The sequence below is a fragment of the Hirundo rustica genome (genome assembly GCF_015227805.2).
Source record: "Hirundo rustica isolate bHirRus1 chromosome 1 unlocalized genomic scaffold, bHirRus1.pri.v3 SUPER_1_unloc_1, whole genome shotgun sequence".
NCBI lineage: Eukaryota > Metazoa > Chordata > Aves > Passeriformes > Hirundinidae > Hirundo > Hirundo rustica.
This window is the reverse complement of record NW_026690164.1, coordinates 263,780-280,994: the sequence shown is the minus strand read 5'-3', so window position 1 is coordinate 280,994 and position 17,215 is coordinate 263,780. Positions and strand designations below refer to the sequence as shown.

Here is a 17,215-nt window from a genome sequence, read left to right as displayed (position 1 = left end):
CTGTCTGAACACAAGGGCACCCTCTGGACCCTTATAAATTGGGTGTTGTAACCACCTCAGCATGTGAACAGAAGCAGGTGGTGCGTGGGTGCAGGTGAGTATAGGGGTGTCCTGCTGGTGTAACACAGCCAGAAGGCAGAGGAGTCTTCATCAGACGAATGAAGAAATTAAAAACAAGGGATGTGATCATTTCTTCAGTCTCCTCATGCTAAGAAAAACCAGAGCTGAAGGGGCTCACCTGCAATACTCAATAATCGTCTATAGGGGACAATTATTGGAGACTATAGACAAATCTAATTTTAACCCCTTTTTGAAAGAAAAGCTTGTTGTGCCACAACAGTATTATCTGACTGATCTACAAATGGCTCAAAGCACTTTGGCTTTAGACTCTGAACTCATGTCAATGCTGGAATGTTCTTTTCCTGCACCCCACCACTGAGGTGCCAGCAGAGACTTCTCATGATCCCCAAAAGAGTGAGTGACTCCTGCTAAGTTACGTTACTGAGAGCGAGTACAGAAGGTGAGGGTTGTTGCAATCCAACACTTCTGCTTCCACACTGGGGGGGATTGCCATGGACTGGGAGGAAGATAAAGATTTCAGATTCGGACTATCACGCATTAAGAGCTGGAAGGATAAAGTAGTTTCAAGTTCTTATCCGACCACCTGCCTAGCACACAGCAGTGCCTCAACCTCCCACAAGTTACTCCTGCTCCAAACTGAAACTCCTGGTAAAGCTGCATGATACAACAGGAAAATTTATGGTCTTAATATACGGATAGGAAAATCCAACAGGTCCACATGAGATGTATTGCAACAGATAATCATCTTTATAGTGCACACATGCAGCTGCTTTTACAGTCTGAATTGTCTGCATTTATCTTTCCACTCTAATTCTGTCTTTTGTTCTCTGTGTAAAAGAAACAAAGTACAGAGCACTCCAGTATGTATCTCTGGTGGAAGGTGCCCCTGCCCACTGCAGGGGTGTGAAACAAATTGGTCTTTAAGATCCCTTCCCACTGAGACCATCCTGGGGACTCCGTGATTTTAGGATGCTCAAGTCACCTATGTTCCCACTTTTAACTATTTCAGCAGTGTAATGTCATTTTAAGGACTTGCTCCTATGTTCCATTAATCTTGGATAGAAGAACATCTCCAGCTCATCCAGATATAACCCAGGAAGGGGACAATGGTCCCACAGCAGACTGCTGACAGTGGTCAGAGATGGGAGCGTGAGAGACAAAGGACCAACGGCAACATTAAAAGGAAGAAGCATCAGAAGAACCCTGTGGTACTGCTGGACAATCAAGGACAGCAGAGGAAATATCATGCTGGTAAAGCGGCAAAGCGATTTTATATTGGTTAATATAATTATTTCCCTACAGTTATAAATGAAGAGGGAGACGACTGAGCTTTAAATAAGCATCAGGTAACACAGACTGTGACTTGGTAGGACCACAGAAGACAGCAGCACTACACAGGTTCAGGAGGAACTCACAGCTGGAGTGGGCTGGGGATATGGATGTTTTACTCTTCACATCCCCAGAAAGGGTGGTTTATGCCCGAACTCTGATTCCTCAGTCTAGAGAAGACATCTATAAACTGTGACCAGGGCATCTCCGCTACCAGCACAAGGACTAAATGGGCAGAAAATCAACCTTGTAGGTGGAAGGTTGGGAGGGACATCAGGAAACACCTGAGCTCATCTGGGCTGATTTGGGAGAAGTCTCTCATTGCTCTGCAACTCCCTGACAGGAGAGTGCAGCCAGATGGGGGTCAGGCTCCGCTCCCGGTTTTTACAGTGAGGAGTCACTTGAGTTCCCCAAGTGTTTGTGGTGCTCAGTGTACCTGTGAATAAGCAGGGAAAATGGTACCAGCAAGGCAGTAAATTTGATGCAAAAGCAAACTCATCCTCGTGGGTTTCCCTGAGACACGGGTATGGAGCTGAGGGTGTCCTGGTACCACTGAACACAGCAATGGGGGCAGGCAGCTGGCCTGGCAGGGATGATCAGGGAGAGCCTGCAGGGAATGTTTGGAGGGGGCCTGGAAAACTCTGCACACTCTGCGTGTGTGTGGAGGGGGTTGTTTCCTCCAAAATAGATCTACAACTCAGAAGTGTGAAATCAAAACCAAAAGTTGTGTTTGTGCCCCTGTAAGTGTTTGTTCCCCAGCTCTGCATGTGTTCCATGGCTTGGAGGCACCTGGTCTGGTGGGAGGTGTCCTTGCACAGGGCAGAGGGTGGAACAAGATGAGCTTCAAGGTCCCTTCCAACCCAAACCATCTTGTGCTTCCATTATTCCATTAATTGTTGGCATCTTTTAATTCTCTGGGTTGCAACAAGAACAATACCATATTGATGATTTCTCAGTTTGCATGAAAAATGCTGGTTTATACATATAAGTAAAGAAATAAATAAATAGCTATACACACACTCATAGATACACATAGGCACAACATTCTGGATATTTCATTAAGCTTCCAAAATCCTTCCCTGTCAGGTAAAGCAGAAAGGACGAAATTACCTGGAGCGCCAAAGGTTATTTATGATCTTTTGTCACTTTGGTAGGTGTGAGTTGAGTTCAGGTCAAGGAATAAACAAAATTTTCACGGAGTAAATAAAATTGTTACAGCCCATCTTGCTGAATTCAGATGGATTCTACACTTAGTTAATGGATTTTTAAAAATTTTGTTTTGTTCTGTTCCAGCTCCTGGGATCACCTGTCTGCAGCTGGCAGAGCTCTGAGGTCCTGGGTCAGATTGGTGTCATGAAGCTGCTGACTGTCAAGCTGGTTCTCTAGTTCTGGATCAAATCATCCACTGCTTGGAACGCAATTCCTCTGCAAATCAGACGGGAGCAATCAAATTCCACTTCTGGCTGATATTTGTGTGCCAGAGGGAGGTTTCTAAGACAGAACTGGCTTTTAAACTCCTGTCTTTTCACTTCTCTCTTAACTAGTCTTGATCCATTCCAAGTGTGTCCATTATCCCAGTGCAAGGCTGGATTTGGTAGAGGAGCATTTCACATGCTTCAGGAAACAGGAGATGAATTACTTACTATGCCACGTTGCCTTGCTATTTTTTTACTCCATAACTGTGTATTCCATGTATTTTGTAGGGCATCCCATGTTTTAAGCCTTGGTTCCTTTTAACAGGAGTTCAGGGAACACAATGTTCCCTGTGAGAGGTTTCCTTTCACAGGGCAGGAGAATGGACACAGACCTCTTATTAGCACTCTTCCCTGATGGCTGGATTCTCCTTGATCAGGGGCACCTAAAACAACCTGGAGGAGACTGAGGGCAGACCTCACTGCACTCCACAGCTTCCTCATTGCAGGAAGAGCAGAAACAGACACCGATCTCTTCTCTGTGGTGACCAGTGACAGGACTCGAGGGAACAGCTGGAGCTGGACCCAGGGGAGAGTTAGGTTGGAAATCAGAAAAAGGTTCTTCACCCAGAAGGTGGTTGGGAACTGAAAATGCTTCCTGGCAGGGTTCACAAAGTGTTTAGACAATACTCTTGTGCACATGGTGGGACTCCTGGGGATGGTTCTGTGCAGGGCCAGGAGCTGGACTTGATCCCTGCGGCCCCTCCCAACTCAGCTTACTCTGCGATTCTGAGACTCCAAGCAGGGGTTGGCTCCTCGTTTGAACTTCATCGGCAAATCTATTTCCTGCAGCTTCTTTCACCCCAGAAAAAGACAAATGTTGTATTTCTGAAATTCTGAACCATCACAACTGTCAGAGAAACTGAGTCAGAAACTGAAAATACCCCAAATGTAGATTTTCAGCCTGTAACTACTGATTAATAGAGAGTTTTACTTACTTACGTGCTTGTTTATTTTATTTAATTAGGAATTTCATTTTATTTTTATTTCTGGTCCCAGTTTACAAAATCTTCTGACATGAATAATGAGGATTTGAAGGAGAAATGAGTATGCTAAAAAGAATAAGGTGTGGCAATTTGCTTGGGGGTCTTTACAATGGGTAACAAGATATTCTTTATATTGGGTAACAAGATATTCTGTGTGCAGTTACAGCTCAGACGCTGAACTGTCAGCAGGTACAGGAGGAGATGAGCTCATGTGAACGCAGCACCTGCAGCTGTGAGCAGCTGTGTGATGTGTGCAGCCAGAGGGAACCCCTGAACATCGCTCCTTCCTTGTCCATGACAATATTGGAAAACTAAGGCCCTGAAGTCCCTCAATCCAAAAGCCCTGCAGTGCACCTCCAGAAGGGAAGAGGAAAGGTCAAGAACATCACCAATGTCCTCCATGCCTTTGATAGCCACAATTTTATCAGGAAAAGCTTCCCAGGGAGGGCAGGAGAGAACTGTCCCGGCATCAGACAGGAGGAAAGGAATCCTGCTACATCCTGCCCATATGACCTGTGAAAAAAATCCAGCTATTGTTTTAAGCTGGATTTTTTGAGCAGAAAACACCAATATAGGACCTGAGACGTTCTTCAGACCACTGAGCACACTGGCAACATCCCTACTGATCCATTCAGCCAAGGCCCTTGTGCTTCAAGGAAAGAAAAATTCCAGAAGGTAAATTAGGCAGCAAGGGGGGAAATCTACTTCTCCCCATCACCGAGCCCTTAGGTCTTGGGGAAGTCACTATAAATAAACTTCAAACAAACCATAGCCAGGGCAGCAATTGAGGTGTTCACACAGAGGTGCTCCATGTCACCTGGGATGCCCGAAGGTGCCTGGCCTGGCCTCCAGCTGCTGCCGAGGAGGCTGTGAGTCTCTGCATGGCTGGTGTCCCACCTGCTGTGCTTTAGATGCCCAAAGGCACCTGGAATGGGCCAAAACCTCCAAGCTTCAGAACCAGGATTACTCCCCAAGGATCGGTGACCAAATGCCTATGTATAATGTGCCTATCTGCACCCCCTTACAGGTGATGGAAAATAATAATGTCCAAGGAAATATGGGATAGAATTCCTCTTCTAACAGGTATGCTCATGTTTAATGACCAAATATTCTCTTAATGGCCATGTTTCATGGCCAAATATTCTCTTAATTTTTCTCCCAGACACTAACAAATCAGCCTGCTAAAGCCTCAGTGCTCAAACCTCAATAATTTTAACTCCGAGATTCCCTCTTAGCCTGTCACACAATCCATCCTACCAAGATTCTGCTTGGAACTGTCAATGCTTTATACCAGAATTTACCTAGAGGATGAGAGGCAACTTTGACAGGAGAATGAGTCAGATACTGGGGACACACTCTTCCCTGTGAGGGTGGGCAGGCCCTGGCACAGGGTGACCAGAGAAGCTGTGGCTGCCCTGTCCCTGGCAGTGTTCAAAGCCAGGCTGATGGGCCTTGGAGCAACCTGGGACAGTGGAAGATGTCCCTGGCCAGGGCAGGGGTATGGGACTGGATAAGATTTAAGGCACTTCCAACCCAAAATATTCCATGATTCCTTCCCAAAATCCCATCAAACCCTGCCCTTTGGCAGTGGAAAGCCATTCCCTCTTGACCTGTCACTCCAGGCCCTTGTCCAAAGTCCCCCTCCAGCTCTCCTCGAGCCCCTTTAGGCACTGGAAGGGGCTCTAAGGTGTTCCTGGAGCTTTTTCTTCTCCAGGCTGAATACCCCTAGCTGTTCCAGCCTGTTTCCAGAGCAGTGAGGTTCCAGCCCACTCCTATGTGTCACAGTATCACTTCTTCATACATTTTAGAAGTCTGTTACCATTATTTGGCATTTCATGCACTTCTCTGCTATCCTAAGTGATCATACCATGAAATTACCTCCATAAATTTAGAAGTATCACCACTCATGATAAGAACCTTTAGAACCTGCAAAATTTAGTTCCTCCCCAAGAAATCATTCTCCTAATGCAATGGCTGGGACAAGCATGAGCACCGACAAGTACACAGAACAGTGTGGAAAAAAGCAGAGAACCTCCCGAGCTGGAAGGGACACACAAGGGCCAACATGTCAAACTCCCGGCCCTGCCCAGGAAGCCCCAAGAACCCCAGAGAAAGAAGGTGGTATGAGTACTGCTGGCACTCTCCTTCACACACCGATCTAGGCTGGTGGTTGGCTTTTGCAGGAGGAAGCTGCAGGAGAACAGAAGGCAGCTCTGCAGCTGTTTGCAGTAACTCCTCCCATGCTCGGGGGCAGTGGATAAAGGAGAGCACGAAGCAGCTTGTTGGAAACTTAACAAATGGGAGATGAAGGCTGATAGAATGGGCTGATGAGAAACAGGATTCAGTTCTCCCCCACCCGTCTGCCTGGGCTGTGCCAAAGACACTGAGCTGGCTGCTGCTGCACCGGCGCACGGGGAGTCCCAACAGAGCCACTCCTCTCCGAGGCCAAAAACCATCGGGAAGAGAGGAACAGATGGAAAGGAAGGAGCATGCAGGTCCCAGATAGCCCTGTGCTATGATCAAGGCGGGGGTGAGGAGGGAGCCTCCAAGAGGAATTTCCCTTCGGCCTGGCCTGGGATCTGTTCCCACTGGTATAAATGGGAGTGACTTTACTGGCTGTGATACCTGTCAAATGCATTCGGTTTTGAGATTACCAGAAGCTGTCAGACCCTCTTAATAAAGGGAAGAGTAAGATGTGTTTACAGCCTGCAGATTCCTCCACACTGAAGAACACTCAATCATGTGGAATATTTAATGTAAGGAAAAGTGGTTGACAGATGAAGCTGGAGGTAAAATCCGTCCCTTTACCTCTGGATTCATTATAGGAACAGAAACTGGGAAAAGCACAAACTTGTTGACTTGGGTAGCATTTGGTGCCTGTCCGTATTATGTTCCATTTCAATAGACTTTTACTGTTTCTCTTCCTAACAGAGCAGCAAGAAATCACAGAGTCAGACATGCTGTGATCACCACAAACCCCTACAGATTAAAATAAATAAATAAAAGGACCTGCCTTTTCTCCAAGCCTTTGTGCCAGGTGTGAATCAAGGGCGCTGGACCGTGTTTGCCCAGTCTAAGCAAAAGGGAACCGGCTCAGTGTTCCCTTTCTCTCTCATCTGCTGTGCCTGGTGCCAGCCCTGCTGATGCCTCAGCACCTGGGGCTGGCTCCATCTGCCTCCCTGGTGCTGACTCCAGTGCTTGTTGTTACGTGTTCTGCCTGCACAGCCAGTTCCCAGGCTGCCTCGCTCAGGTGATCCCTTCCCTGGCTGGACCTGCTCCACTGCTTTGGGACACTCCCAGGAGCTTAGGCTGCCGCGAGCCTGGAGCACCCAGGAAGGAACTGCCTGGGAGGAAGCAGGGCTGGATCCCGGAGTCTGGAAAGGGCTGGGAAGACCCAATCTGTCCCCCAGACCCCTTATTTGCAAGTACAGACACAAGTTCCTGGGCTTAACCACCTCATCTTTTCACTGCCCTAGATACCACCAAGAAAAGAAAGGCAGTGTAGACAGACTATTCTTTAGCCCACACTCTGCACAGTCAGCCACAAATCCATCTCTGCTATCAACACTTGAAGGACTTCCAAACCACGGGCAAGAAATGAATCAAAGCCCTTTTGATCCCTGTGATGGGCCTCACCTGACCTGTACACCACATTCAATGGCATCACTGACATCTCTTACGGTGGGCTGTGAAAAAAAATTCATGTTTCCAAAATGTCTCAATACACAAAGTTTACAAATCCATTATTTAAAAGAAAATATTTGGCCTCAAAAAAATAGGAAAGATCCTATGCAAACAGACTGCTGATGTTCTGGGAGGGTTGGGTTTAGGAGAGGACAGCAATGCCTGAGGGAAAATGACTGGAGCAGACATGGTGACAATGAGACATGGAAAGTGTTAGCTTGCTCTCAAGAAAATGTTGTACTTGGTAAATGGTCTGGGAAGGGACCTGTCTCCTCAAATACAGTTTAAGGTGTGGGGTTTTTAATTCTGCACTGTGTGATGGAAGGACAAGCCAGTGCCTTCTGATCCTGCTGCAGAGGAAGAACCTGTATGAACAGCAGGACATGCCTGTCTCCAGAGGCTGCTTCTGCATGTGCTCCTTCTCCATCCTATGGGTTGGACTTCTGCTGAAAAGGATCTTCCAGTCTCACAGGGGTGCAGCATATGTAGTTTTGAACTGTAATCCAGAATTTCCTACTTCAGCCAGAACACGTGGCTGGGGCAAATGGGAAGCTGCCCAGAGAAGCTGTGGCTGCCCCATCCCTGGAAGTGTCCAAGGTCACACTGGATGGGGATTGGAGCAACCCAGTCTAGTGCAAGGTGACCATGGCAGGGGATGGTCTTGAAGGTCCCTTCCAACCCAAACCATCCCATGGCTGCGTGATAATGGATGCTGGACACCTTCCCATGAACTGCTCTTCTCACCAAGCAGGGCTCAGGCACATTCCTCAGAACAGGACAGTGAAATATGGGAGATAACTTGACGAGACACTTTTTTAGCTACAACTGCTTCTACAAAGTCCTAATTCTTATTTTTTTCTCTTTCCATTCTTCTCTCTGCCTTTCCTGCTGAGTCTTATCATGTTCTTCTCAATGTCCTCTTCAGGCAGTAGGCTCAAAACCTGGGTTACTGTCAAAATTTCTGGCTGGAATTTGTTATTCCTGTTACAATGCCATATAATGCTCCCAGACCTTCTCCTTTGGTCATCTGAAGAGCTGATCACTCCGTGTTAATGATCTGAGAGAATGTCACCCCATTCTTCACTCTGGATGGTGTTCTGTGGATTTCAGTCATCATTAAGAAAAAGACAGTACCTCTGCCTGCTGCTGGGAGTTTCACTTCAGAAGTTTTAGCCATCAGATGAGAAACTGCTTCAATTAATCAAATTTTCACTGAGCCTTCAGAGATCCCAGCTGCACTTTCCATGTTCATACCTGTGGCAGCTGACCCTGATAATTAACTCCAAGAACCCTTTCTGTGTCTCAGGTGAGTAGTGAATGCCCTGAATGCTACAGGCATGTGGCACAGCGGAACTGGGAGCCTGGTCTGCACCTCCAACACTCACTGGACTCTCACTCATCTCTGCTTACTAGGGCAAGGGATCCCACAGAACATCCTTTGCTGGAGAATCAGGAAAGTAGGAAAGTGGCCAGATATTCAGAATATCCAGGGGACCTTACTGCAGGCCAGAGGAAGGGAAAAGTGGCAGAAGAATCACATTATAATTTTCTTTGTGAAGTGGTTACTGAGACACCTGTCAATGTGTCCCACACTTGGCAGCATGTGAACCTGTCAGCCTTAACTGTCCCATTCAGCAAGGGCACAGAGTGGAAAGGGAAGTCTGAGATGTGGAGAGTCACCAGCACAAAACCACAGCAGCTGGAAATGAAACGTCATCTTGTGTGCAAAAGGTGTCTCTTAGCAGATTATCGGAATAATCACTGAATCCTCTGGGCTGGAAAAGCCCCCTGAGACCTTGAGTCCAACCGCTCTCTCAGCACTGCTAAGGCCACCACTAACCCACGTCCCCAGGCGCCACATCTACGACAGCAATGCTCGTGCCACATTCACGATCTTTCAGCCAATCCCTTTCCCTGGGTTTTTATTCAAAAGGCAGCAAGTATAAGGAAGTCTAAAACAGAGAACTTTAAAAAAAAGGACAAATTTTAATTTGGAGAAGGAGAACCATGTGCTGCCCTTGACTTTTACTTCCCACACACACTGTTCTTAGAAATGCACTCATCCATCTCCTCTTCCCCATTAAGACTACAAAAATTCAGCATATGGGGCCTGATAAGCAGTCCAGATGTGTCCCATATAACTGTAAAATGCACAGAACTCCAATCCTGCAGGGTTTGGAGCTGAATTTCCATTGCCTGGAAAGTTGTGGTTGCCAGAAAAATTATGTCTAGAACACGGATAAATCTGTCCTGAGCCACGACCCTGCTCTGAAACAGGCATACAGACATTTCCACACTTACAGAATCTCAGAATCAGAGACTGGTTAGAGTCGGAAAGAACCTTCAAACCCATCCTGTTTCACCCCCTTGCCATGGGCAGGAACACCTTCCAATAGACCCCGTTGTTCCCAGCCCCATCCAGCCTGGCCTTGAACACTTCCAGGGATGGGGAAACAACAACTTTTTCCTTTTGGAACGCAACTTCCCCTAAACCATATGAAAAGCAAGAATTTTCCCCCTCCCCCCCCCCACCTCAGAATACTCGTATTACCAGGTCACAGCAAATTCAACTGTCTTTTTACCCCTCAAATGCAACTATAAAATCTCTCAGGTAAATGGGAGTGAGACCAAAAAGAAAACAACTTTCCTTAAAATGCAGCTCCCATGTGCCCACCTAAGGGGGCTGGTACACACTGTGCTCTCCTGCCTCCTGATCCAGGGAGAACATATGCATAGGGAACTGGGAATCAATGTTTAGCACTGCTGTCACTGTCACTGCTCTGGTTTGGGGTAGTTTGCTTTTACTGACCTATTTTTGGCCTCTCTTGCAGCTGAGCTTATTGCAGCTTCCACAAATTAGATGTTTTCAGCAGCAGAAGGATGTGATCAGTACTTCTGTTTCTTCACAGGTGCCTCTTCCCTTTCTAACTGTTCTAGGAGACGGAGAACCCAAACCTCAGGCCAGGCAAGATCCGTAATTGACCCCTATTGACCTTGGCCAATTTAGAGTGAGCAACACGGAACCATCCCCTTCCTCTCCTCACACACAAATCCTGAGGTCTGTCAGGCTCACACCTATGGAAAACTCAGCAAGTGCTAGCCCGTGTGCCTGTGCGCGCCTGTCCACACGCATCTGTCCGTGCTCCTGCCTGTATGTGCATGACTGTGTCAGCTCGTGGGCCGTGTCAGCACTCGGCTGCAGACCCAATCCATGTGTGTGGAATGCAGGGGCCTCAGGATTTGCTTCCCAGCTCCTTTCCCACCACAGACCTCGGCCCTCACAGCACACCCCCTCTGTGCCAATCCCTACAGTGTTCCTGCTCCAAAGAGGAAGCCAGAGTTTGGGCTCTGTTATGGGGAGCTCAATCAGGCGGCAAGACTCTTTCCAAAGAATGAGTCTGACTTTCGGAACATCTACTCCTTAGGGATTTCTCAAAGGGGAAGGGACACAATTGTGTGAAGTGTTTGATAAGCAGTTTTGATCTGAGTATGGAAGAGTCTCTTTCCCGTGCCATACAGGTCCCTTCCCTCATCATCTCCAGTCGCTGCTGCCTACACTGGGACATTCTGAGTCCATTCCTTCCCCATCCCCAGTCCCAGCTGCCAGCACTGGGACATTCTCTCGCCTCCCTTGCCCCTCTCAATTCCTCCTGTCTCTCTCCCTTCTCGCCATCATGGCGTGACTGGGAGCTCCTTCCACTGGAGCCTTCCTGCGTAGAAGCAGCAACCTCCTGCCCATAGACTGCCTGTGGAATTCCCTGTCCCAGATGCCAGGTGCTCAGCCCTGTGCAGAGGAACAGGATAGACCCTCCCCGGCCCTTGCCCTCCACCTCACACAGCCATACAGGTACCCCAGGAGCTATCTGCCCTTCTCCTACCTTACCAGGGAAGCCGGGCAGGTGGTGGGTAGGTAGTGGGTCACTCTCTGGCTCAGGCAGCCATGCAGGTACCCACGAGGTCTCCACCCTTCTCTACCTTCCCAGGTGAGCTGGGACAGGTGGTGGGTCACTCTCTGCTCACTTGGACGTGCCTGCAACCTGATTCACCTGGGAGCCAGGCGAGCGAGGCTCCACCCAGGGCAGAGCGGGGGTGAGTAAGAGCGAGAGAAAGGCAAACTCCGGAGAGCTGTTCCCTCCCCAGGCGCGCAGGGAGCCAGAGATAAGGGCTGCGCATTCCTGAGCCGCCGGAGGCCTCTCCCTTTCCGTCTGCCCCGAGCCTGTCAGACCAGCTCGGGACTGGGAGCGGGGCAGGGCAGGGCCGCAGCCCTTGTCCTGTCCCGGCCCTTGGCATGGACCCCCAGCACAGCCCCGGGCAGGGCCCTGGGCGCTGGCCCCAGCTCGGTCGTTGCCCTGTGGCTCTCAGGAAAGGGGGTTTGGGCTCCTCGGGCACTTTTCCTGCTCTGGGTCTGTCGGGGACAGATAAGCAGCAGCACCTGGGCAGTTGGCACCGTGCTAACAGGAGGGGTCGGCGGCAGCGCACTCTGCACCGCGGCGGGACTGTGCCACCCCCGTGTCCCTTAGGGGGCCTGAGGCCGAGAGCCGTGGCCTCCTGTGTACCCCCCATCACCCTCCCCGGAGCCGGGGCCCCGCGGGCAGGGAAGGGTTAAGCGAGATTCCCCGCAGCCCCGGGCGTGGCAGCGCCTGTTCCAGCTTTCATGTCCCAGCTCGTCCCGCCCGGCAGCCGCCGCCGCCGTGAGGGCCGGGCCGGCGGTGACTCAGGCGGGGAAGGCGGCAGCGAGCGGGCGCGGAGCTGAGGGGGTCTCAGCGTGAGGGAGGGGCGAGCACCCTGTGCCGGGCGCTGCTGAGGCATCCCCAGTCCCGAGGCAGGTTTGGGCTCCCCACGAAAAGGACACCGAGGGGCTGGAGCGTCTCCAGGGCAGGGAGCAGAGCTGGGAAAGAGTCTGGAGCACGAGGAGCGGCTGAGGGAGCTGGGGCGGGGGGTCAGCCTGGAGAAAAGGGGGCTTAGGAGGAACCTTCTCTCTCTCTCTACAACTCCATAACAGGAGAGTAGAGCCAGGTGGGGGTCAGACTCTACTCCCAGGTAATAAGTGACAGGATGAGAGGTCATGGCCTCAAGCTGCACCACAAGATGTTTAGGTGGGATATTTGGGAGATTCCTCCTGCAAAGGGCTCTCCAGCCCTAGCACGGCTGCCGAGGGCAGTGGCGGAGTCCCCATCCCTGAGGAGATTTAACAGTGGTGTGAATGTGGCACTTGGGGACATGCGTTAGTGGTGGTCTTGGGGGTGCTGGGGGGGGCGGTTAGACTCGGTGATCATTGAATCATGGAGCAGTTTGGGTTGGAAGGGACCTTACACCTCATCCAGTTCCACCTCCCTGTCATGGACACCTTCCACTATCCCAGGCTGCCCCAAGCCCCATCCAACCTGGCCTTGGACACCGCCAGGGATCCAGGGGGCAGCCACAGCTTCTCTGGGCAACCTGTACCAGGGCCTCACCACCCTCACGGGAAGGATTTCTTCCCAACATCCCAACTAAACTCACCTCTGGCAGTGGGAAGCCATTCCCCTCTGTCCTGTCACTGCAGGCCCTTGTCTAAAGTCCAGATCTCTCGGAGCCCCTCCAGGCACTGGAATTGAGGTAACAATTCAACTGCTTGGCTTCTATTCCCTGTGGACAGAACACTTCTGCTCTCTCATGGAGTGTAGTGTTGTCTTTGTTTACATCTTTGATGTAATACCTTTTCTGTCATCAGGAAACTGCAAAGGATCTGTTTTGAGGCCCCAAAAATGATGACATTGCTGGTAGTTATGATATGGCTGTTTAAGGCAGAATCTATCCGACTGAACATTGGTGACTACTACAGAGGTGGCTGCATCAGCACAGCTATCCCATGCTCATCCCACAGATCCTGGAATGGTGTCACTATGTTAATGGGGGAAGTTCGGACCTTCCAGACCAAAAAGATGAACTGTAACTGAACTCCATTGGATACAGGGGAGCTACACCATCTATCTGATATCTCAGATATAAATTTAGATTGGATAAGAAGTGCCCCTGGTCTGAGGCTATGATTCAGAACGAGCTGAACCATTCCTGCCTGTAAGGAAAGCCAGTTTCAATATGAGTTTGGAGCTTTTCTCTGTATGATACTGAAATATGAATTGGTGAAATTCCTCAGAAAGTCAGGTTTAAACTGTTTCATTTGTTTTTCTATAAGGTTTCAGTGTGTGGCTTTTATCCTTAAATAATGATGACTTGTAGTAAGAGTCTGGAATAAAATGTAAAGGAACTTAAAATCTTTGTTAGCTTTGGCTTTTAGATTCTGTAAGCCAGTAGGAATCTGTGTGAGTTATTCTGAGTTGTTATTATATGAGAGAAATCCCAGTGAAAACACATTGGCCTTTACAGAGTTTGTGGTCAGAACTACCCCCATACTCTTGTTTGAGCCTTTATCTCACACCAGTTTAATTTAATTAAGTCTCATGACCCGTGTTTGACTAAAGTACTTCTCAGCAGTGTAAGTAAATACAATTATCACCTTTCAGGCTTCTCACTATTAAATAGAAAACATTTAAATCCCCTCATTTTCTCTTTTCCCCATCACTTAAATGGTATTTATGGACCTTTTCTGTTCCAGCTTTTCAAAACTAACTTTCAAATCTGAATATCAAAGAGGATGTTTTTACTTTCAGTTTCACTATTGCTGTATACACAAATACATCACCAACATTTTATTAGAGTAGGTTTGACTTCTCCTGAGCCAATTTCTTTTGCACTCCAGAGTGAATGCGACCTGTTGCTGATTTTAAAGCTTTTCCTAATGGAATAAAAAGGCCTGTGTCTTTCCACTTGGGAATTACTAATAAAGTTTTGCTGCTCTTCTGTTCTGAATGTTGGTTGTGTTTATTTTCTTGTATTATTTCCAGGATCATGTTGGTTATTTTAGAGAATCTTCTTCCACTGTAAATGCAGTGTATATGTGTAAGTAATGTTTGTTTGGTTTTCATGAATTACAATGTGTTTGCATTGTTACACTGGATTAGTGCAGTAATCTGGGTAATTACTGTTTGTCACCAGTGTTTTAGTAGGCTCCCTCTGCCAGCGGCCTGCAAACAAGGGACGCTGGTGTCCCAGATTGATGTCTGGATTAACAACATGGGGTAAAAACAACGTGTGTGGAATGAGTGTGAGACCTGATTTCAGATTGTGGTAACTGCTTCCACTGAGGCTGCAGCTCTTGGAGCCAGCAGAGCACAGCAGCAAACACCCAGAGCAGGTGAGGAGCAGCAGGGAGAACACCCAGAGCAGGTGAGGAGCAGCAGGGACAGCTCTGCTTCATTGTTCTCCCCAGGAACCAACACAGCCCACGTGTGTTGGACACAGGTCATGCTGGGATACTGCTCTAGCCCTCAATTTTGTCAACAGCCTGAACAGCAGCACTGCAAGGGGTCTCAGCACTGATCAAGAGGGGGTTGCACAAATTTGTGGCCTCAAGTGCCACAGAATTCAAAACATGTGGAGATATGGCACTCAAGCTCATGGTGAACGTGGTGGTGCTAGGCTGGTGGCTGGTCTTGATGCTCTTACAGGTCTGTTGTGACCATAATGATTCTGTGATTCCATGATTTTAAAACTGAAATCATAGAAATCTGACCTGATGGGAGCTTGGGTTCTGATAGTTTTAGATGGAATACTGAGAGGAAGTTCTCCCCTGTGAGGGTGGTGAGGCCCTGGCACAGGGTGCCCAGAGCAGCTGTGGCTGCCTCATCCCTGGAAGGGTCCAAGGCCAGGTTGGACGGGGCTTGGAGCAGCCTGGGATAGTGGAAGGTGTTCCTGCCCATGGCAGGGGATGGCATTGGATGGGCTGTGAGCTCCCTTCCCACCCAAAACATTCCATGATTCTGTGGTTACCACACTCTGCCCCTGGCTACATCCACCAAGGAGCCGGTGGCCCACTGCAATCACTGACAGAATGCAAGGAACAGACACATTACCTGCCCCAAAGGTGCCACGAGCGGAGACCAGGTAATCTGGAGAACAGGAACTCATTCCAGAGTCATTTCTTTAGCACTGCAGATCCACGGGCTCTCTGACAGTGGAGAAGGTGGTGAATCTTCCCCTTGACTCCACACTGGTGACTCATTCCAGCTGCTACTCTGGGTTTGATCTGTTCAGGCTCTGCATTTGTACATATCAGATTATCTGGGTTAAATGCAGCTTTGCTTTCACCCTTTATCTGTCTGCTCTGAAGCTGTTTAACATGATCTGCCTGTTTTTATGCCATCTCAGTTTCAATGAGTCCCAGGCACTGACGAGCACTGAGCACTGAGCTGATTTTTTTCTGGAGTGACTGCAGGCTCAACTCACAGGTCCCTAATCCAATTCCCACCCTTGCTCTACTGACAGAATTGGAAAAGTCTCTTCAGTGGTCGCACAAGTCATCCCCCTCTAATTCTTCACAGTGACTTTTTATTGTAAAGAACTGAGGAGAAATCCCACAAGCAGAACTGACATCTCAATGGAACTCTGGGAGTGGGAACAGGAATGTGGTCTTGCACAGATTCACTGTTAGTTGTTTGCTTTTTTAAAGGAAACTGCCTTCAATTAATGGGGCTGATGGGGAATATCTGTGAAGAAACAGTGTTATATTTATACAGCAGCACTGTTTGGGTACCAGGGCATGAAGCTGTTGTGAGGGTTTGCTGGTTTTTTGTTTACCAGTGTTCAGCCCTGATGGCTATCCTTTCCTTCTGGGGAAAAACCCAGGAAAGGTCCTTGAACTAAGGAAGGTAGGTCCCTGGGATCAGGTCACCTGGCCTTAGCCTCTGAGAGTCCTGGAGAGTCCTCCGTGCAGACAGGAGGGATTCAAAACATCCAGTATGATTAAGAGAAAACCCAGACCTGCTTGGCTGGGCCAGTTAACGCTCCCGCACAGGAACAAGGATATCCAGAGCCAAAGCTCATCTCTGCACTGGCAGAGCTTCCATCTTCAAAAGTCACGGCAGACACATTTTAATTTCTAGCCCAGACTCATCACAGTCTGAAAATTCCTTATTAAGGGACAAGGTGCAGAGACTGACTCTTCTCTGTGGTCACCAGTGACAGGAACCAAGGGAATGGCCTGAAGTTAGGGGAGACTCCCTGTCAGGGGAGGCTTAGGTTGGATATTAGAAAAAGGTTCTTCACCCACAGGGTGGCTGGGCACCGGAACAGGCTCCCCAGAGCAGTGGTCACAGCACCAAGCCTGACAGAGTTCAAGAGGTGTTTGGACAATGCTCTTTGGTACATGGTGTGAATCTTGGGGATGGTCTTGTGCAGCGTCAGGAGCCGGACTCGATGATCCCTGTGGGTCCCTTCCAACTCAGCTTACTCTCTGATTCCGTGATTCACGCAAACTAGTGCTGTAGCGTGTAGAGAAGGCAAACGACATTTTGCAGTCAGGTGCACTGTGTGCCTCCTCTGTCCTCCCTGAAGAGAAACAGCCTCACTGCACAGCGGGTCCTGATTTAGAATGTTGGTTTAAGGCTATTAAGGCAATTAAATAAATGAGAATTCACCACAACTGCAGGTAAATGGTTTCTGCAGGCAGGGAACTGCACCTTTTCATTGGCGGTGCGCAGCACGGGCCCTGAGCCGCTCCCGGAGCCGTTTCGATCCCCCACTCCAGGATCCTCTCCTGGGATCCGCTCGGCCCCGGCCGGG

At 49.0% G+C, this 17,215-nt stretch overlaps 2 protein-coding genes across 6 annotated transcripts in view; one reads left to right on the top strand and one right to left on the bottom strand.

Annotated features, from left to right (window-relative positions):
* MAPK15 (mitogen-activated protein kinase 15) overlaps positions 1-2,743 on the top strand; it is a 24,555-nt gene extending 21,812 nt beyond the window's left edge. Inside the window, exon 14 of the mRNA XM_040091387.2 lies at positions 2,704-2,743. The gene's annotated coding sequence lies outside the window, so the exon portion shown is untranslated. The remainder of the gene's footprint in view (positions 1-2,703) is intronic.
* FAM83H (family with sequence similarity 83 member H) overlaps positions 1-17,215 on the bottom strand; it is a 24,772-nt gene extending 7,557 nt beyond the window's left edge. The window contains exons 1-2 of one of the 5 annotated variants that reach the window (XM_040091378.2): positions 17,113-17,215; positions 15,508-16,914 (exon numbers count right to left, since the gene is read on the bottom strand). In XM_040091378.2, the coding sequence (XP_039947312.1) occupies positions 15,508-15,562 (55 nt within the window). In that variant the 5' untranslated portion in view covers positions 15,563-16,914; positions 17,113-17,215. Of the gene's footprint in view, positions 1-11,430; positions 11,593-13,054; positions 13,105-15,507 lie in introns of those variants that run through there. The other 4 variants (XM_040091377.2, XM_040091382.2, XM_040091380.2 and 1 more) reach the window with 4 other exon arrangements.